Source organism: Equus przewalskii, chromosome 6 (genome assembly GCF_037783145.1).
Source record: "Equus przewalskii isolate Varuska chromosome 6, EquPr2, whole genome shotgun sequence".
NCBI lineage: Eukaryota > Metazoa > Chordata > Mammalia > Perissodactyla > Equidae > Equus > Equus przewalskii.
The window spans coordinates 68239087-68261585 of NC_091836.1; the positions used below are offsets into that span (position 1 = coordinate 68239087).

At 41.5% G+C, this 22499-nt stretch overlaps 1 protein-coding gene across 5 annotated transcripts in view; it reads right to left on the reverse strand.

The window, feature by feature from the left end:
- Positions 1 to 22499, reverse strand: part of UVRAG (UV radiation resistance associated) — a 298705-nt gene that overhangs the window by 13397 nt on the left and 262809 nt on the right. For 4 of the 5 annotated variants that reach the window (XR_011541145.1, XM_008515930.2, XM_070624087.1 and 1 more), the window contains one exon: positions 11481 to 11572. Coding sequence is in view for 3 of the 5 variants with exons in the window: in XM_008515930.2 (XP_008514152.2) it covers positions 11481 to 11572 (92 nt within the window). In the remaining 2 variants the exon portion in view is untranslated. Of the gene's footprint in view, positions 1 to 11480; positions 11573 to 22499 lie in introns of those variants that run through there. The other variant, XR_011541146.1, reaches the window with a different exon arrangement.

Consider the following 22499-nt stretch of genomic DNA (forward strand, 5'->3'; position numbering starts at 1 on the left):
CTTCATTAGGCCTTTTTCAACCATGCCCACTTAAAGTGATCTCTCTGAAGGCTGAACAGCTACAACACTTGTAACTACACTGTCCAACTGATGCTTAATATGATCACTGGTATTTCAACACGTTTCGGTAGACGTTACTGAAACCTGCGTTCACTCCCTGGCAGTCCACTCGGCTCTGGGAATAACGAGGTGTACAAAATAAGGTTTCTATCATTAAGGAGTTGCCACTCTAGTAGAGAAGGCAGAGAGTTAACCAATAACCAGAAGACCATGGTGCTTTGTATACAATATACATTTTGCCTCTTATAACGGAGAAGGGAGCCAGCAGTCATCTGGAGGACCCATCAGAGCAGGCTGTATGTGACTGGTGCCTTGAAGGGTGAGGGGAGTTAACCGGGCTGTGTGTGTCTGCAGGGGTGGAGTAGGAAACGAAGGCAAGGATATTTAAGACAATAAAACACAACACGCGCGCCACCCAACTGTGCAGCCAAGCCTTGTAAACGTTGCATGGGAAGGACTGGTCGTCTTCTGTTTCTTGAAATCCCCCCTTCGCTTTTCAATCCAAGGGAGTACAGAGCACACAGTAAATACTAACAATATATTTGTCTTATGAATAAATGGATTTAATTAGTTGTACTCAAAAGGAATAATTTAGTTTTTTCTTTTGGCGAGGTGTTGAAAAACATTCAGTTAATGTAAAAAAAGAATACTACAGGGTTACTTCTAACATGAAAGACGTCTTTAGAAAAATCTAAAGACAGAGTTAGAGTAAATCTAAATGATGAAATATTGTGCATCCATTAAAACGATGCGAAAAAGTCTTTAGCATCATTGATAAAAGGCTTAAGATGTGATATGCACAAAAGCAGTACATACAATTGCAAGGACTGTGCTGTCTAATACTGTAGCCACGAGCCACAGCTTCCTGAGTGCCTGCAATGTGGTTAGTTGGATCTGAGATGCACTGTAAGAGTAAAATACACACTGGATTTAGAAGGCTTAGTATGAAAAAAAGGAATATAAAATATTTTATTAATGTAAAAAATATGGATCACATGTTGACAAGGTATTATTTTATTGGGACTAAATAAAATATATTATTACAATTAATTAATCTATTCCCTTTATTTCTTTTCAACATGGCTGCCATGGCTGTAGGGTACTTGTCTCTTAAATTTACACCTGCAGCCCGGACTGTATTTCTATCGCATAGTGCTGGTAGAGAGGATGTCATCTCAGCTACGTAAGAAACACACAGAAAACTGAGTAAATTAAGGGTTTTTGTCTCCGGATTGTGGGGCTATTGTGCTCCCCTCTTCTGCATATTTTTACATCTTTCAAATTTTATTCATTGAGCACATATTATTCTATAATCAAAAGGAATGAACAGAAATAAAGAAGACACAACTAAAAACAAAGAAAAAAGGATCTCAAGTTAGTTCAAAGACCTGGTTGCTGGGGGTTGAGAAAGGGAGCCTGGGGACACCCAAACGACTCTGTGTCACTGACGGAGGGTTAGCGCACAAAGGATGCTGGCCAGCTGTTCTCCATCCTGACTGGAGACAGAAAAAAGCGGAAATGGGTGTTAACCGCAGGAGAGGGCCTGTAAGTTCAATATAGGGAAGAATTTCCTGAAGCGAGGGTGTTTAAACTCTGGAATGAGTTATGGAAGAAGCCTGGTGCCCCAAGGTCTTTTAAAATACAGCAGATACCCATATGCCTTGTGCGTTCCTGTCTAGAGGCAAGGAGAGGACTTGTCAAGGTTCCTTCTAAAATAGCTATCTTAGAGTAAATAACTCCAATAAAACTTTCTTTCTCATTTATTTTTGACCAGGCTTCACTTTTCATATTAAAGATGCCAGGCTGCAAGAGTGCTCTGAAAGGCAAGCCTGTCTGGTGCAGCTACCTTCAGCAGTCCTCTGAGACTTCAAAGACAATGTCATTTGATCTAAATTTAAAAACCAACATCAGCTAGAGAGCACGTTGAATTTTAAGTCCCTCGGGGATCACCTGCCAGAAACTAGTTCTGAATTCAGCACAAGCATGATGGAGGGAAGGAAAGAGGATAGATCTGCTTTTTAAAAGTGAGGTTTTTAAAAAATCTTAATGCTGGATGCTGCTTCATTTTCAAAGGCGAGTGGTTTGGCTTAAAAGCTGAACTACTATATTGTTACCCTCTGACTTTAAAGAAAGTAGACTGGCTTACTTGCTCTAGATTTTCATTATTCTCAGTTACTGAAAAAACCATTTTCTTAAAATATGCCAAAGTTCTTAGGTACTTCCTTCTTATTTATTTATTTAAAAAAGCTGTGGAGCTTGATTCTCTTTACTTATAAAAAACAATGGAAGACGAGATCAGAAATAGGTCAGCAGCAGCACTAGCTAGAGATTTTACGACTGAAGTGCGATGACTTCAGTTGCTTCTCCCACAGCCACACCATCAAACGCTAGAAGGAATCTGGAGAAGTATTCCCGCAAGCTGAAGAGTAGCCAAGGGTACTTCTCCTCGCTAAGGTCACTGAAACTGATGCAGTCACTATAAAAATGTCACACTGGGTCCTAAAACAACAAATAAACCAGTCCAAGGCTGGTGATCACTGTAGCAGAGCGTCCACTGAGGCGGGAGCTCAGGCTCCAAGTCCCACGTGACAGCAAGAGTGAACAATGCACTGGAATATCTGTGCAAGTCATGTTCTCCAAAAGATTTAGTTTGTCTTATCTACTAATTTAGATTATAAACCAAACAACTGTCAGCTAAGCAAAGGCAGGGCAGGTCTTACACTTCCGATTCTTCTTCCGTCTCTTTAGCAGTGCTGTCCGCAGAGGAGACAACGGATTGTTACATGCGTGAATAATACCTAACACTCCTTTGCTTAGTCCTTTTTAGTTTATAAACCACTCGGATAGACATTATCTCATTCGCACCATACAACTATACTTGAAAAACAGGGCTGGTGCTATTAACTTTATTTCTAAAAACTGATACTCAAAAACGATTTCTGAAAATTAAATGATGGCGCTGAAGCTGGAGCCCACATCTCACTGCCAAGTCCAGTGCTCCTCCCACTGCACCGCACTGCCTTGCATTAAGCCGCCAGAGAGCTTAAGCTTTATAGTCTGGAAAAATTAAACTTAGAACAAAAAATTCCATATATGCAGCAGGACAGATGGCTTTAAAATCTTGCTTTTATCACGTCTTACTCTGAATAAAGAATGTGAAATTTAAGGAAGACAAACACGACAGGGCAAACATGTTTTAGACCAACCTACGGGCTTCCTTTAGTTTTCTTGTTTCTTAACCAATGGAGTTGAAACATATAATCATTTTTGTTTCCTTTAGTCTTAAAGTCCTTAAACTCTTCACAAAGTCTCACGACTCTTAGCTTCCTAGTTCGCTGAGGGAGACGGTACGGGACGAGCAAGAGAGAAGGTTTTCACCAGAACTGTGGCCTCGATTTGGCGGCGTGTTTTTTCTGGTGCTCTGGATGGGACTTTGGTGGATTTCCCCGTGGAAGGGAACAGGTTTTAGAAACTCAGCAGCACAGAGGCGGGAGGGCTGGGGAAGGGAGAGAAGGGACAGAGTGACCACCGACTACTAAGGGGCAGCAGGGTACAGTAAAAAGAACGCGAGACTAGGAGCCAGAGAACCCGGGCTTCCGGTCCCAGTCCTACTGCTGATTACCACGAGATCTAGGCAAGTCACTTCGCATTCCTCAGCCTCGGTTTTCTCAAGTGTAAACAGTGATCACTATCCTTGCCCTGCTTCCCTCACAGGGCTGCTGCAAGCTTAAACAAAAACAGAAAGTTCTGCAAATAACAGACTTTCATTATGCACAACTTCCAAATGCAGGAGAGAGTCACCTCAGAAGGTAGGCACCAAAAAAGTAGGCAGACAGACAGACCTGTAGGGTACTTGTCTCTAAGACTTCAGAACAGTCTTTAAAGGATTTGGGGAAAGCGAGAGGGAGATGGCGAATATTTTACTGCATTAATGTGCAAGACAGCATGAGCCACTATTAGAGAAAACTGACCAAGAAGCATATTCTATATCTATTTGTAAGGAGATGACTGTAGATTTTAAAGGAAAAACAAAACAGCTATAACAAAGAATGGATTTAATTTTTAAAACAGATATAACAACTATGACTCACTTGTCCATTCCATTTTTATACTAACAGCAACCATTTATTGACTACTACTATGTGCCAGGCAGTATGCTAGGTATTTACATATTTAACCCTTAGGCAACTCTATTGGGTAGGCACTATTATCGTCACTTTACTAAAGTCCCAGAGACAGTACGCAGTGGAGTTGCTATTCAAGCCCAGAGTCTTTATATGCTCTTTACAACTAGGCAACTGTTTCTTTAACCTATTTTGTCCCATACCCCGACCGTCACATGTCCAAATTCCTCTTGTGTCCTAGGTCCACTCAAATGCTATCTCCTTAGTGAAGGCTTGTCCAATTCTCACCCACACCCCTCACACCAGGAAGTAAATGCCTTCCTCTCAACATTCCAAATAACTTCCTTTCTAATATTGTTTGTTCCTATTTCATTGCTTCAATTAGACTGACTATAAGCTCCTTGAATGCACTCAAAGAGCACAGTCCATGAATAGAACAGGACAGACGGCATGCTCATTCACTCACGTGCTCATCACTTACCAAGCACCTGCTGCCCTAATGCCAGGCTGGGACCACAGGAGGAGTTAAGACACAGGCCCCAGCCTCAGGCTGCTCAAAAGCCTAGTGGGTGAGACGTGGTGGAAGAAGCGAATTCAAGCTACTGAGGGAGTATATGTTTATCCCCGTATCTGCCACTGTGCCTGCTGAGTGAATGAGGTAGGGTATGAGCTGGGTCCTAAAGTGAGAGCAACATCTGGGTAGGGCAGAGGCAAGGGCAGGCCATTCCAGGTAGTGGGAACTTGTCTGAGAAAAGCACTGAGTTCAGAAATGAGTGTGGTATGTCTGGGGGTCAGTTGAGAGGGGGCGAGAGAGAGGTGGAGAGACATAACCAAGGCACCGTCCCAGGACCTGCGTGCTGGGGCCCCAGCAGACGGCCCGCTCACAGCAGCCACAGCACGTCATCTCCTCAACGCAGTTCTACACTTAGCATCTTGCTGGCAGCTATCAAGTAGCAGCTTGCATGTACATTCTTCTCTGACCATAATTCAGCACTAGCATCAGCTGTGCATGTGCATGTCAACTTGAATCTTGGAGCACTTTGTAGTTAGTAGTAAAAGAAAGAAACATGGTATGTTTAAGTTGCATGCTGGTGGTTTTTAACCAAAATATTGAAGAGTACAACCTCTGAGCTGAAATTCTGCTTTTCAACATTGTGTTGCTTGGCAGTTGTGATGGAGTCAGTTACCCCAGGACGGGATAATGAGGACTTCTTTGGGACAGAGCTGGCATAAAGCACTGAGGGCTGTGCCCCACGTAACTGCTCATGGGGAAAAGGGGTTAGTTTCAGGATTAATCAGGTAAATGCTTTTGATATCAGATAAGAATTCTCTAATGTGAAAGGAAAAAACCCACTTCATTAAAGGAATTTCAATCACACTGTCTTGTCTTTAACAAACAAACCAAAACAAAACAAGCTGTCACAATGCTTTGAAGCTCACCACCAGGAGGAATTCAGTGACGGCACTGACCCTCAGCCAGTCTGAAATCCTCGACACCGAAAGAACATGCAGCAGTCCGCTTCCGCAGGGACCAATCTGTGGACGGCAACCACCACACAGAGAATGGAAGTGTTTCCTTTACAAAAGACGTCAGAGGCTCCCTCAGGAGCATGAGTTTCTTTACCCTTTGCCCCAAGGAGCACGGGCTCGGGAGGCAACTCTTCAGTCCATGGCTGCTCTCGGAAATTCTCAGGTTTCCTCTGAGGCTAGAAGTGCTTGTTCGAGCTTTGTTTAGATTTGTAACTTCCAGCCTGGCTTCCCGCGGTGGTCTTGACTCGGAATCATTATGCACATTCATTTTGTAGCACTTTGCATCTATCTTAGTAGCCCACTTTTCATTAGAGCACCATAAAGTGGTACCTACGATTCATTCAGTGTTAATGCGCTTGGCACAGCTGGCACAGAGGGGCACTACAGAAATGTGTGAATTTGGGGCTTAATGGGTTTACTGCATCAGTGCCAGGAGACCTAGATTCTGGTTTTATTGCTACATGTTCACGGGTCAACCATGCTTGGAAAGTCATTTTATTCTCTGAGCCTCAGAGATGAGAGCTGCTAGAAATTACAGTGTTTTAGGGGGGAAAGGGCAGCCAGGCTGCAATGAGGGAGCATTTCCATGTAAGCATTTGGGGTAAATGGTCTAAAGAGATCTCCAAAGAAAGGGATTTAAACTCTAAAGTTTTAGTAATTTGTTGTGATGTTGTTCCTCATTTTATTTTATTTATTCATTTTTTTTGAGGAAGATTAGTCCTGAGCTAACATCCGTGCCCATCTTCCTCTACTTTATATGTGGGACGCCTACCACAGCGTGGCTTGCCAAGCGGTGCCATGTCCGGTCTGGGATCCGAACCGGAAAACCCTGGGCCGCCGAGAAGCGGAACATGGGCACTTAACCGCTGCGCCACGGGGCCGGCCCCACTCCTCATTTTAAATATTTACTTTTATCTGTAATTTTGTATTTGCCGTTTTAAGCACTAAGTACCACAGAACTCAGATTCTCTCTGTTCCTCAAATGAATGTGCAATCTAGCCAAGGGGGTCTGTTCTCTGCCAATAAAGCGACTGTGCCTTTTCTACAGCTGTTCCCTCTACGTGAGGGGATGGGGTGAGGACGGTGGTGGGAGAGAAGAGGGAGAGCACATTCTAGGCGGCAGGACTGTGTGTGATGACTGAGTCAGGAAAGAATTGGTTCCTACAAATAAGAGGAGGTCAGTATAGTGACTGTACACGAGAGTGAGGGGAGAGTGGTGTCAGATGAGGCAGTGGGGGAAAGGCGGGGGCCAGGCAGACCACGGAAAAGAGCTTGGATTTCATTCCGGCCACTGAAGCTAGGGAGTGACTACGATACAGCTAAAATTTAAAAAGATCACTCTGGCTATTGTGGAGAATGAGCAGAAGTGGGACAAGAGTGAAATCAAGGAGACAAGCTAGACCAGGGCAGCGTCTGGATAAGAGAAGGTGGTGGCTTGGACTGGGCTGGCAGTAGCAGAGATGGTGGGAAGTGGTCAGATTTGACATATATTTCGCAGGCAGAGATGAGGGTTTGCTGATGAATTAGCTTCCATTCGGTAGGAGTGAAGACAAGAAGGGAATCGCGGATGACCCCTGAGTATGAACAAGTGGGTTGAGCTGGAGAGCATCTGCTGAGAGGAAGAAGACTGGCGGAAGGAGAGTTTTAGATATGTTGAGGCTGAGACGCCTGTAATACTCCAAGGGGAGCTGTCAAGTGGGTCTTTGATTACACAAAGTTTGTAAGAGAGGTTTACGCTAAAAACATAACTTTGGGAGACATAAGCATATAAACATTTTTCAAAACTGATGGAATGGATGAGATCACATAGTAGAGAGAGAAAAAGAGAGGAGGACTTAAGATTGGACCACGGAGAACCCCATATTTAACGATCAAGTAAAGGGGGAGGAATAGGAAAAGCAGACAGAGAAAAAGCGGCTGAAAGGAAAAACCAGGTGAGGGTAGTACTGTGGAAGCCAAGAAGGAGGAAGGTTTCAAGAAGGCAGGAATGGCCAGCAACGCCAAATGCCACCAGATGCAAAACAGGACAAGGACAGAAAAGTGATCTTTAGGTCTGGCAACATAGGGTTCAGCAGGCACCTACCTAGATAAAAGGAATTTCAGTATACTGATAAAACTGGAAATCAGACTGGAGTAAGTCAGCAAGGAATTGGGAAAACAGAACATAAATTAACCTATAATCACTATAAAAATTAAATCAGTAGTTAAAAATCTATACTTCCTCCATCAACAAATAAAAAACGTTAGGTTTTCGCTAAGTTCTATCAGACCTTCAAGATATAGATAATTCCTATCTTATATAAACTGTTCCAGAGAATAGAAAAGAAGAGAAAGATCCTCAATTTATTGTATGAGGCTCTCATAACTTTGTTACCAAAATTGGACAAGGATTATTATATGAGAAAGAAAACATATTGGCTACTCTCATCTCAGTTCACAGATACAGATATTCTAAAAATATTAGCAAATCAAATCCAATAACATAGGAAAAAATAATATATCATGACTAAGTACAGTTTATCCCAGGAGGCAAATCTGGTTTAACATTAGAAAACGTGTTAATATTTATTAACACATTAACATAGTAAAGGAGAACAAATACGGTACTACCTCAATAGATTCAGAATAAGCATTTGATAAAATTCAAAATACACGCATTCGTGATTAAAAAACAACTCTTAATGAGTTGGGAATAGAAAGAAACTTCCTTTTGCTAATAAAGAGTATCTATTCAGCCCTGCAATAAATACAATACTTAATGGTGAAAAGTGAGAAGTATTCTCTTTAAAGTTAGAAATAAGACAAGGGCGCCCACTATCGCTGCTGCTCTTCCATAGTAAAATATAAGACAAGAAAAAGTAAAGAAAATGGTAAAAGCAGAAAGGAAGAAACAAAGCCATCGTTCATTAAAAAAATACGATTGTATACATAGAAATCCAAGAGAATCTAAGACAAACTATTGTAATTAATGTTAGCAAGGTTGCTGGATACATTCTCAAAATACAAAAATCAGTGGGATTCCTTTATACCAGCCACAACAAACTTGGATGTTGTACTGAAAAATTTATAACAGCAACCAAAACAGTAAGCTACACAGGACTAAGTGTCTATACAGATGTGCCAAACTTCCATGAAGAAAATTTACAAACCTCACTGAAGTATGCTTAAGAAGTAGTAAGAAAACATCTAAAGAGATACCATGTTCACAGTTAGGAAGATTTGATATCATAAAGCTGTCAAATCACTCAAACACAACTGATAAGTCAAGAAAAGTCAAGACAGTTCTGAAGAAGAACTGTAAGTTGGACCCTTACCCTACCAGATATCAAGAAAGTTGGGAATATCTTCCTTTTCCCAGCTATGAAAAAACATGATTTAGGGGGCTGGTCTGGTGGCACAGTGGGTAAATTTGCGTGTTCTGCTTCAGTGGCCTGGGGTTTGCTGGTTTGGTTCCTGAGCATGGACGACACACTGCTCATCAGGCCATGCTGTGGTGGCGTCCCACATACAAAATAGAGGAAGACTGGCACAGACGTTAGCTCAGGGCAAATCTCCCTCAAGCAAAAAGAGGAAGATTGGCAACAGATGTTAGCTCAGGGCCTATATTCCTCACCAAAAAAACAACAAAAAACAACAAACCCCCATGATTTAGGAGTAACACTCCTGGTCTCTCTCCATCCTCTCATTCACTCACTCTTAGAGGAGGCAGGCCTCTTCTGGTTCGTGAATTTAGAGGGAAAAATAGAACCTGTGTATTCTTGGCTTAGCCCCGTCTGGGCTGTTGCAGGGGTCATCGGACTGCTCTCTGCAGTGTGCTTAAGGGCCTGCCTCTGTGGGGAGAGCCTGGGCTTCTCCAGTTCACACGATTGTGAAGGTAAGTTCAATTCTGAGTGACTCTTTGCAAGCTCTTGTTATACATCTAAAGCCATATTTTCCAAGCAGCTTTATCAGTAATAAAACTGAGCTTTTCATTTCTATTAGTCTGTCTCTTATATCTCTTCTTTCAAATGGTCCCAAATGTCAGGGGGAAGAGGGATGCTATTTATTGGGCATCCTCAAACCTCAACAAGACTTACAGAAATTCTATCTTATAATAATTAAAAACGTGGTACTAGCCCAAGGATAGACAAATAAAAGAAGGAAGCAGACCAGGGAGCCTGCAAACAGATCCATGTATATAAGTGAACTTGGTATATGAGAGAGATGGCATTATCCAACAGTGGACAAAGGACAGACTCCAACACACGATGTGGGACAATCTGCTGTCTGTACTGAGTGAGATTCATTTAGTGGTTAATCAGCTAGTGTTGTAGGCTGCCTCTTTTTTTGATCATCTTAGCTTATCTACCATTTGTGTTATAAACCTTTGATGAATTATATAGCTCGTTTCCAACTAGATCACAAACCCCCTGAAGGGAGGGCTTGTGCCTTCTACTTCTTGTTCCCTCCAGAGTGCCTAACACAGAACCTCACACACAGACGATACTAAATAAGTGTCTGCTAGTTCACTTTTATTATTACTATTCTTGTTATTATTTTACATTCAAACTCCATTTCTGTCTTTCATTCCTCAGGGCATATAGGTGCATATCATCACTCGGCTTTTCTAAGTATTTTCATATTCTGAGTAGAATTCTTTAAACAATTATGTATTTGCTTAACAGGAGTCCTATCTAAAATCAGACATCTGGAACTTGCATTTTGAAGATCATGTGAGACAGAAATCAAAAACATCACAGTAAAGGTTAATCATGGATGTCGCTTTCTTATTATCTTGAAGGCTTATCCTTACGGCACAGAAGAAAACAGAACCCATCTTGTACCTTCCTCCCCACAAACAGTTTTTCCATTTAATATCTCATTTCATGCTCACCACAAACTGGCAAAATGGGCAGGGCAGGGATTACAGATGAGGAAATTAAGTCTCAGAGAGCTAAGACTAAGCTCACAGAGAAGGTTAGAAAAAGATCTGGGATCAGAAGCTAGCGCTCTTTAGAAGAAAGAAACTATGCTGCTCCCAGCTGTCTAGCCCTAAGGCCTGATTTCCATTCACGTGATTTTATAAGTTACTGCCCATCATCCAAGGATTCAAACTTCAAGAATTACTAACCAGCGAGAGCCAACAGCTTTCCATTTACGTAAGTCAAGTGAATCAATCTAGGGTCTCTTTGCAGCAGACTTTCCCTTTGCCCCTCTCTCCTTAAAAGGGTCACGTCTGTCCTGACAAAGTGCTTTGAAGCAGCAGCTTGCCCTCATGGTACAGCAGGCACTGCCATCAAGTACTGTACAAGAAACATTCCAGTATATGCCTCCCGGCCTCAGGCTAGGTCCCGGCAACCTGACCTATTCCTTGTCTGCTTTCTTCCTTTAACTCTCCTAGCCATTGATCTTGACGCTCATTCTATAGTTTCGTCCTTTGTTGATTCTTTGGAGAAGTCCTAGGGGCTCCACGTCTCCCTTGTATGAATCACATTGGCTGTCCTCTAGTCTCTGCCTCAGCAATGCCCTCAAGGATTCCTTGCCCAGCCAACCTCCAAATGTTCCAACGATAGCCCCTCAAACCCGCCCCCTCCCGAGGGTGCTTCACCCTCCTCAGCCAGCCTGGAGCTGAGACCTACACTAGCAGGAGGGCTGCCTTTCTTCTTCAGCTGTCTTATCACAGAGAAAACCCAGACGGCAGGTGCGGAGCAATGTGGAAGTCAGGAAAGTTTCTCAGGATTGTTATCCACAATACAGTCTCTGGTTATGAGAGATGAAGGTACTTACCACCTGACCATTAGTCCATGCTCCATAAAGTTTTTCAGGTTAGGAAGGGTTTGCCTCAAGTCTGGAGTCCCTAGTCCGTGTTGATATCTGAGCTGCAAAGGGAGAAAAATAGAATTAGAAGAAATTCTGGCAGATACTAGGCAATGCTTCCAAGATACGCACCACTAAACAAGTTTTCTTTCTTTTTTTTTTGGAACTCTAAAGGAGGAAATGTGAATGTATGATCTCAGTATCATCAACCACACTTTTGGGATGGTACTTAAAAGTAGTCTTTTCATTTCCTGCTCCCTTGCCGCCTAAACTTGGAGAAGACTAGGGATGACCAACCTGTGGAATCAGGGTATTTCAAAGACCCCTGGAGGGCTGCTACCGTCAACTCCAGGGACACATACCAGTATGAAATGAAAACCAGTATTTCATTTTGGATACTGAAGGCTGGTGTATACTCTGAGCACAGTCAGCCCTTCTTTCACGGACTCTCCCTTGCACAATCAAGCGTGAGGGTCAGGTTGGATTCATCTCTGATTCCCAACAGTGTCTGACACAGTGCTAGTGCTCAGTCAAGGCTTATTAAGCAAATAAACAGCAAGCCACTTTCCAGAGGCTGTGCTCTGCATTTCTCTTGTATCTCTAACTCTCCTCTTTGTCCAGAACCAGAGGACAGAGCTGCAGAGCTAGTATGAGGAAGCTACTGGCTTGTGTGCTAGATCGGCCCTTAGTGTAACTGATTTCTGCTGGTAAGAGGCTGATCGTCTGAGATTGGTGTTCCTCCATGTCCTTCAGGTAACCTGCTAAACGGCTGTCCTCTGTCTGTTCCTTGCCTCCTCTCACTCCGTCTCCAAATACCATTTGCTTCCTTAAGGGGCCATAACAGAGTAAGTGTACCACACAGCCCCTAGAAATGTATTTTTCAAAGAACCTAAGATATCTGAAGAAAATACTTTGTAACCTGTATACTGGTGTACAAACGGGAAAGGTCATCGGTCTAGGTCTTACTTTCCAGCACCTACATTCAAAAGTGGCTAAATCGAACTTTTAAATATTTTCTTTTCTTAAAAAATAAATCCACCATCCACAAAAAAAATCAAAGTAAGTCTTCTTTTGTTTGTATCTAGTACTCAATCGATTTTTCTCTGTGAGTGCGTGACACTTAACAGAGAAAGAGTTCACTCTCACCACAACGAGCTTTTCAAGGAAAACCCCAAAACCGAACTGGGCCTCTTGGAAGGTCTGCACATGCCCATAAAGTAAGGAGGGAGAGCACAGAGCGTCAAAGCTAAAGGGTATCTTCAACATTATTTAAGCTGACCCTTTCCTTTTGCAGATGGGGAAACGGAAGCCCAGAAAGGGGAAGTAAACTCTTGAGGGCCACATGTTTCCACGGCAAAGATATTATCAGACAGAAACCCCTTTTCACAACCACGCTACTCCACCATCCACCCCAACGTCTGAGCGGAAAACTCCTCAAAATACTTGAGAAGACAGAGGGAAAATATTCTTTCCTTTTCCAAAGCTAGCTTGGTGACCTAAATCACCTCCTGAGATTTGCTGACCTTGAATTATATGATCTACTCCATATTACATGACATCATTTCTTGTACTAATATAAAAGCATTTTTTCCATACATTGATAAAAGCAAAATGGCTGATATCCCAATATGACATTCCTGAATTCATTGTTTCAATAAAAAAGTGAAATTGTTTACACATGGCATGGAAATTTCGCTTGTGATTCATACTGAAAAATATTAAATATCAAAAAAACCATGCAGAAATAACACTAAGCTATGTGTCCCTGAGCCAGTGCACAGTCAATGCCTGCCCCAGGCCCCACAGTGGAAGGCTGGGTGCTGAATTCTTTGCAGAGACCACAACGAAAATTTCCCTCCCCGTTTGATTTCAACCAAAAGAGGGAAATGTGGGAATTTCAAGCCTCCACCCAGGTCTTAACTCTTCACGTGCTGCACAGCACTATTATTTTTATCATAGAATCTTAGGACACTGGAGCTTAGAGAGATCCTGGAGGCCATCTTCTCCAAACTCCTTCCCTTCATACATGAAGAAGGTAAGACTCACTAAGGCAAGCGTCCTGCCCAAGGTCACAGAGCTAATAAGGGACAAAGTCAAGGCTACAATCTCTTAATAACGACTTCAAATTCCTTCTCCTGTGTCACTCTTTTAATTTTCAACATAGAGAACTAAAAAAATTCATACATAATACATACATATTAATTTAATTTCTAAAATAAAGTACATGTGGGGGCCAGCCCAGTGGCATAGTGGTTAAGTTTGCATGCTAGACCTTGGAGGCCCGGGGTTCGTTGGTTCCGATCCTGGGTGCAGACATGGCACCGCTTGGCAAGCCATGCTGTGGCAGGCGTCCCACATATAAAGTAGAGGAAGATGGGGAGGGATGTTAGCTCAGGGCCAGTCTTCCTCAGCAAAAAGAGGAGGAGTGGCAGCAGATGTTAGCTCACGGCTAATCTTCCTCAAATAAATAAATAAAGTACATGTACTGTTTAATAAGTCTAAACCACCATAAGGCTTATAACAAAAAAGCAACAGTTCTTTGCTCTTCAGTAGCAACCACTTTTAGCTGTGTCTTTTTTACCTCCATATTCCTAAACAATAGGCTTATATCAATATTTCTTGTTCTTTCCCTCCCAGTTTTAGACATCATCTACTATATTTCTACTACGACAAATGAGAAGCTGGCTCTCTCATATTACTCTTCTCTTACACAACTTCTATCCCCTTACCCGTATGTTATGCATTGACTTTTTATTAAGGAATGAGGATTTAACTCTCTACCCTCCCAAATACAGATCGTCTTCCCACCCTCTCAAGATATTCAAGATCACATTTTTTGTTCGATTGGTATTTAGTGTTTACTTCATTATACCAATAAAAATACTGTTCACTGCTGAGCCATGTAATATATTACTCCTTTTTTGTAGTTTTTGTTTGTTTTTCCTGAAGTGCTAATTGCCATTTTTTCCCTTGTTGAGTACCCATCTTATTGACAGTACTACTTGTTTAGTACCTAACACAAGATCCTGCCCAAACTAGGACAAAACCTTAAAAATCCTCTCAATCTGATGAAATACAGCACATAACCCATTAGGTCCACTTCCCCCTTGGATATTTCCAGGAGCACCTTCTCTCTCTCCACTCCGAACTGGCTGCTCTCTAGCCTGCTCCCTTGTTCTCTTCCTAGACGGTCCTTCACCATCATCCTGGAAATCTTGTTTACTTCTCTTCTGTGCTGAAGCTGTTGTTTCCGAGATCTCATGACTTCTTTTGTGATTTACTGTCTCATCTTGGTGAAGCATATCCTATAGTAGCTTTCTGAGAAAGGGGAGCGTGGGAGGTATCTTTTCTGACATTTTGAATATTTAAAAATATCTTTATTTCGTTCTCACACTTGAACGATAGCTTGCCTAGGTATAGAATTCCAGGTTGGGAATAATTTTCCTTCTGAATTTCTAAAGCATTGTTTTACTGTCATTTAACTCTGCATATGGTAATTGAGAAACCTGATAACATTCTGATTCCTGACCCTTTGTATGTGAACTGACACTTCTCTTTGGAGGTTTTCAGGATTTTATTCTTTAACCCGAGTATTCTGAAGTTTCACAGTTGTAAGCCCTTGTTTGGGTCTTTTTTCATTCATGTACCGTGCACTTAGTGAGTCCCTTCAACATGAAACTCTTATCCCTTAATTCTGATTACTTTCTCGTATTATTATTATTTTGTCTTTTCCTCCTTCTTCATTTTCTGTTACTTCTGGGTTTCTTTCTTTCTTTTATTTTTAGACTTAAAAAAAAATTAGAGACTTTCCTTTAATGTCTAGTGATCTTTGGCTGTCAGTTCATGTTTACGAATGCAACTTTAAAAAGCTGATCAGATAGTCTAGGTAATGGCAGTGCTTGTTGACTGGGGTCACTGCAGAATGAGCGGATGGAAACTTCGCCCTTTCTGTGGCAGACATGTCCGTCCCAGGAACTCTCATTGCTGGGACTTCTTTTTTCCAGAGGGAGTCCTCCGATCTTCTACCTAGGAGTACAGTCTGGATCCCTTTGGGGGAGGTAGCAGGAAAAAGTGGTTGGGGAATTCGGTGTTAGTATGTTGGGCTTTTCACTGAATTCCCTTGTTTTCAGTAAGGCATCTTACTTCTTGCCCCAGTATACCAGGCAGTTCAGGGTTCAGAGCTTCTTGGGTTTCACTTTTTAGAAAATAAACCCTCCGTCTCCCAGTGGGGTGCATGCAGAGGTAGTTGCTTGGCTATGCAGGGTGGGGAAGTGAACTGGCCGTTTTACTTCTCTTTCTATAGACTTTCAAGTAATCCTACTTTTAGACCTATTTCTTACCCCTACACTCTACGAGGTACTTGGCACCTCCAAATCCTAAGTCCTTCTGGAGTTCTTTGGTTTGAATTATGCTGCTTCTTGAAGGCTACAGCTGTCATTTTTCTCCATTCTGCCAACTCAGTTTATCACTCATTTATTTGCTTGTGATTTTCTAAAAATTTGTTAACTTCATCATCTGCTCGTCTCCTCTATTCTTTTCATCTTGTGAGTTTACAATTTTTAAATTATTTTATCTTTATTAACAGCGTTTCATTAGGGAGCTGACACAAATAAGCATATTCAACTTGTTCATCGTGAAGTTCCCTACATAGAACAGCTTTTCAAGGGAGGCTAACAACCTCCCCTCACAGCCTTTTGCAGAGTGCTCAGCACGCAGGCAGAGAGCTCCCTTTCCTATGCGCAAGTCTCTCTCCAGGCCACCTACATCTGGTCACATTCTAGCCCTTCTCCAAGAGGCAGCACAAGCTCCATTTCCTGCAGGAAGCTCTCCCTAATTACTCCTCTCCTCAGATCCCTTCCAATGCCACCTTGCCATTTGCTGTCTTTGGAAAGCCTTAACTAATTGAATGGGCATTTGATAAATATTTGTTAATTAATAAGTTAAATTAATGCAGTATGGGAGGGAATGAGAGGCATCATGACACACTAGAATGAGCTGAGAGGCATAAGATCCAGGTCTGAATACCAATGCTGTCACTTACTAGTTGTTTGACTCTGGGTAAGTCACTTCACTTCTCTGAGTTTCAGTTTCCTTACTTGTAAAATGGGGATGTTATCTGCCCTGCAGAGCTGTTGTAAAATTTAAATAAGTATATAAAGTACCCCAAACAATATCTGTGCACAGTAAGTGCTCAATAAACAATACCAGTTATGATTATACTACATATACACTCTCTCTCTATTATCATCATCATAGCATCTACCACTAAGCTGGGCGTAAAACTGGTGCTCAATGGCTTATCACTTAACGAATAAGAATGAGAATCAGAAAATGGGGGGGAAAAAAAGTTCAAATCAAAGGGAAAAAAATCCTAAGTACACTGTTCACTTTTATAAAAGCTAATTTTTACTAATGTACTAAGCTTTTGACTGTGAGCACTCCAGAGCGGCAGCAATAAACACATACAAATGTACTATCTTAAAATAATTACACAGAGAAATGGAAGGACTGATACGTGCCGTGGGTGGTCAGGAGGCCGGGGTGACAGGCCTAGCTCTGCTCTGTGGTCACAAGGAAGGCCCCTCTCTGCTGGGCTGGTCAGATGATTTTCAAACTGTTTTTGGCAGTCCTGGACTCCTTTGTTCAGCTGAGATATGCTGTAGAGCCTGAGTATAAAGCAAACAGGGACCTGCCCAAATTGCAGGAGGTGGTGGTGGAGTGGACTCAGAGCCCAGGCAGGCATTCCCACCTTGGAGTGAAACTCCCCTGGCCTAGATCATCTCTAAGAGCCTTCCAAAGTCCTTCAAGTCCACTTTAAATGACATAAAAATTACAAGTGTGAACGACGCATCTCAGGATTTTGATATAAGACTATGTTTAGCGTAGTGCACATTCACAATGGGAGCGACGAAGAGACATCAGCCCGTTCAGCCCCATCTCTGGTTTTGCCCACTTGTGATGGTGTCAGAAGTCAAACTTGGCTAAGAAGGTGTCAGATTTTTACGTATTTGCTTGAAGGGCAGGTCTGATGGAACAGCCTACAGAAGATCCCCTGCCGACACCTCAGGGGAAGTGTATAAAAACGGAGAGGGTGAGATGGGCTTCGTCTTACGTATACTATGTCAGGTAGAGCTGACCCACTATGAAAACGTAAATACTTCAGGAAGGAAACAAATCTAAATTTTTATTAAGTAATTCTTTAAGAAGTTAACTCCCTAGTAAGATATTAGTAAAAACAGGAAAGAGCAGAAAGAATGAGGCCAAGGAGGAAAGGACAAGAATGGGGAAAGGTGAGAAAGAACTACATTTACTAAACTCCTACCCATCCTGTTCATTCACTCAACAAATATTTATTTAGTTTCCACCAGGCTAGGTACTGTGAATCAGCTCTCTGTCCTCAGAACGACAGGCCTGAACTCACAGTCTATTCTTGCCATATAACGTATGTGACCCTGAGCAAGTGACATAACCAATCTGTGTCTTGTTTATAAAACAAGACCAACAATATTCGTCTCATAAGATTGCTGTAGGAGTTCAGTAAGAATTTTTATCGAGAGTGGAAACTCCTGAGGCCTGACTTTTAGAGGGTATTCATTAAAATCGCTGAAGGCCTAGAGTGCTAAGCTGAGTTGGGGCTTTATCTTCCTTGTCAGCAGTAAGAACCTACCATAGAGTTCTAAGCAGGAGAGTGAGTGAAGAAAACAACTCCAGAGGCAGCTGTGAAGGAGATTACAAGACTGAAGCACTCTTTCCTCTAAGAAATCTTACTGCGCATTCCATCAAAACCTGCGCTCGCCAACTATTATCGATACCATACCTCTGCACACGAGCGCTCTCCGCTCTCTCTTCTGAGAGGGGAAGGCAGATGCCAAGAAACCAGGCAAATAAAATATTGCTTCGGGTCTGTCTAACTGCCTCAAATTAGTCTCTGAAATAAACACCTTGTGTGACAACTTCCTGCCGCACCACCACCCAAAGAGTCTAATCAGTTTTTAAGTGGAATTTTGCTTTCAATTAGCTTGAATTTCAGCTTTACTTTGATTGGTTTAGAACTTCATGGGAGCAATTAAATTTTTGTTTAAGTCATATAGTAGGCTAGTAGGTGAAAACTACACAGAGACGATCAATTAGATTGGAAGTGGGGAGAAGCAACGTTCAGTGGTTTCCCTGGAAAAATGAACAAACACTGTTGTCTACTAGCAAAAGAAAATCCCTATACTAAAATATCCAGAAGATCTGGCTTTACAGTCACTGGAACAAGCAAAAAGAAAGAACACCAGAGCAAAGAATACATTTAGATTGCAACAGACATCTATAGCCATCTCAACTACATTAGCTATCTTCTCTGTTTGCCTCTCCCACACTATCTTTTCATATAAAGATACAAAGCCACGTGCTGGTTTCATCTCAAATCACTATATATTCACTGTGCGTTTTACCAAATAAGACGGATCAACCATGATGTTAGAGCTCTTGTAGCTGAAACTAACTAGTTCATACAGCTTGATAAATGGTGCTCCATCGACTCAGTAAGACCATTTGCAGCTCTGGAGATCATATTTAAAAATAAACTGTGATTGTACTTCTGAGAAATAAATGCTGAGTTCTTGTACTCAGTGAGCACATTCCTATTGAGCTAAGAGGCCTAATTTACTATCAAAGTATTTCAATTTTATTTTTATTTTTCAAACACACAATTTTCTAGGCCAAGAAAGACTCTGGGGGTTCAGGAATCATTCTGTCATTTAGGTTTTGGCAGGAGAAATTCAGTTTAGACAACACACACACACACATCCTCTTCCCAACTATATCCATCTACACAAGGCCACTTATTGCACAGCTTATTAGTTCCATATGGGGCTTGAGCTAAGCTGCATGATATGCTTGATACAAACCGTCTGTTATCGTGAGAGAATGTGCATTAATACAAGGCTTCAATAAAGGTTACTAAAAGATCAACACTTTCGTGATGGGATCACAATGAATTTGACTACAAAGAGAACTAGTCTAGAGGAACTCAAAAAATAAGAAATTAAAAATGCACATATGCATCTAAAGACTACACTTTAGAGTTTTGGCTTATGTAATCAAAAATCTCTGAAGGACTAGTTGCCAGTATTTCAATTCATTTTTAAATGCTAAGGTTCACTGACATAAAAAGAACTAGATTAAGAGTCTAAAAAAAAGGGCACCATCATATCAAAGATAAAATCTGCTTTCCTAGAAGAAAATACAACTCTTTTAAAGATGTGGACAATCTTCTTAAGGAATATTTAGTTTAAGCAGTAGTATTGTTTCTAACAGTGAGGCATTGCGATATTTACCTCTCAGGAAAGGTATACAAACCTGATTATGGGCCTTTGGTTGCAAGAACCACCTAAGTGGCTTCCCCTGCCCATCTAGAAACCATACCAGTCCTTTTCCAAGATAGATATGTTCTACTGTAAACACTGGACACAGCTGAGGCTGGCCATTCCGAGGTCTGAGAAACCTCAAAGCCAAGTGTAAAAGCTCTTAAGTCTAAGAAGTGGAAAAGTTTCTTCTATTCCTCCTCCCAATCATACTATCACCTGCTTTCAGAATCCTGGGATCCATGTTGGAGCTGAAAGGCCCCTCTGAGAGCATCAGCCTGCCTGCCTCATTTACCCCGTAAGGTAAATGAGAAGTTAAGTGGCTTGTTGAACAGACTGAGTCCAGGGACCAGAATCTAAGTTTGCTGAGTTCTAACCACAGCTCTTTTCTTTATATCACACGTGGTATTTAGGAGGCACAAGTTATATATGAGCCAAATTTATCATTATAAAATCTGTCATATGAAAAGCACTTCAATTAAGATGGTCCTCTGCTTCAGAATCTTATGTTTGCCAGAAAACAACTAGAAGCACTATTAACCTGAGGCAACTCTGGGTCAATGTGATCTATAAGTGTGGTCTCTATCACTACCAATTTTTGTGGGTTGCTAAAGAGGGTCAGCAAAGCATATTACAAATGGACAAGCAAAGCAGAATGGGAAATTTGTTAAAGGCAAGTAAATCATACTCTTGACAGCACCTGCAATCAGCTTTAATTAATGATCATCAAAGAAACGTTATGTTCTCTGGAGGCTAAAGGCTGCGTGAGTGGACGAACTCGTGTAGAACCCATTAGAGCAGATATTCGCACTGTCAGGTCCAGCAGGCTCGACCTTGGCTCCCTGCCCTCAAGTTAATAGTCCTGTGCACCCTGATTTACCCCAAACTACCTTGTACTGACCTTTGACTCAATCTGGATTCCTGATTCCCCTGGGAGCTAAACCTTGCTTCCCCAAACTGATCAAACTAGCGTTTCTGCTTCCACTTCACTGACTTTGATGGAATCTTGATGCGAAGAGCTGTATCAGACCAAGAAGGTCACAGTCTAATAGGGCAAAGATAGCTTTCTAGAATGTCTTATAAATGGAATCACAGGATACGTAGCCTCTTGTGTCTACCTTCTCTCATTTATGTTTTTGAGATTCACCTGTGCTGTTGCATGTATGAGTAGTTCATTTCTTTTTATTGCTGAGTAGTATTCCACTGTATGGATGTACCACAAGCAGCTTATCTACATGCTAGTTAATGGACATTTGGGTTGTTTCAAGTTTGGGCTATTATGAATTAAGGTACTATAAACATTTGGTTTACACCTGTGTATAGCACAGGTTTTTTCCGGACTTGTATTTTTATTCCTCTTTGACCAACATCTAGGAGTGAAATTTCTGGATTGAATGGAAGATATATGTTTAACTTAAAGAAAATGCCAAATTGCTTTCCAAAGTGGCTATACAATTTTGCATGCCCATCAGCAACAGATGAGTGTTTCAGTTGCTCTGCATCATCATCAGGACTTGACACTGTCAGTTTTAAAAATTTCAGCCTTTCTAGTAAGTATGCAGTAGTATCTCACTATAGTTTGAATTTGCATTTCCCTAACAATTAATAAGATTGAGCATCTTTTCATGTGCTTTTTTTTCCTGCCATCTCTATCTCTTCGGGTCCTCCTGCAGTTTATGTGAGCTATCTCTGATGAATACCTAATACATCTGATTAATACCTCTGATTAATCTTAACACTTTATTAGTATCCTTCCAATTAATACCATTTCTGCTTAATCTACTTAAGAGTAAATTCTGTTTATTGCAACAACACAACTCTTTTTGTAATGAGGAGCCACATGGGGTTCTTACACACATAGAAGACAAAAAGGAAAATGCTATTATAAGTGCCAGGATTCTTTCAAAGAGATTCGGGTAAATCTATGTATCAGAGTTTCATTAGAATGAAAAATGCACTTAAATCTGTTGTCACAAATTAATTTACACAAGGAATATAGAAGCCCATTCTGGCATCTCCCCAGCAACGTACAATGACCACACACATCTGATGTGATCACTGGAAGAAATTACTTAATTTAATTCAACAAATAGTTACTAAACAGTGTGGGTGTGTGTGTGCATGGTGGTAATAATGGTGGAAATGTAGATGTTTATGGTACTGTTTATAACAGGGGAAATTTGAAATAATTTGAATAATATATGCTAGGCCTTTGGCTGGGTTATGGTGGAACGACGACTATATTAATGATAATGAAAATAATGCTACAGCTGCTAACACATTCATTGAGAAATTAATTCTGTGCCAGGCATTATGCTAAACATTTCACTTTGTATTGTTTCACTCAGTCCTCTTTTATGGTTGAAGAAACTGAGAACCAGAGACAGAGTTAACAAGTGGTAGAACTTGAATGTGCCCCCAGGTTTGTCAGACCCTAGCACTCTGAACACTTAACCACTTGAGAAGGATGATGATGATAATGGTAATATCAATAGCAGCCGCCATTCTTCTCAACCTGCGATCTGTGCCAGGCATAGAGCTTGACTGTTCACTTACGTCATTTCATTTAATCTTCACAATAACCCCATGAGGTAGGGCATAGACTTCCCTCTCTACACATGACAGATTTAAAGGAGCT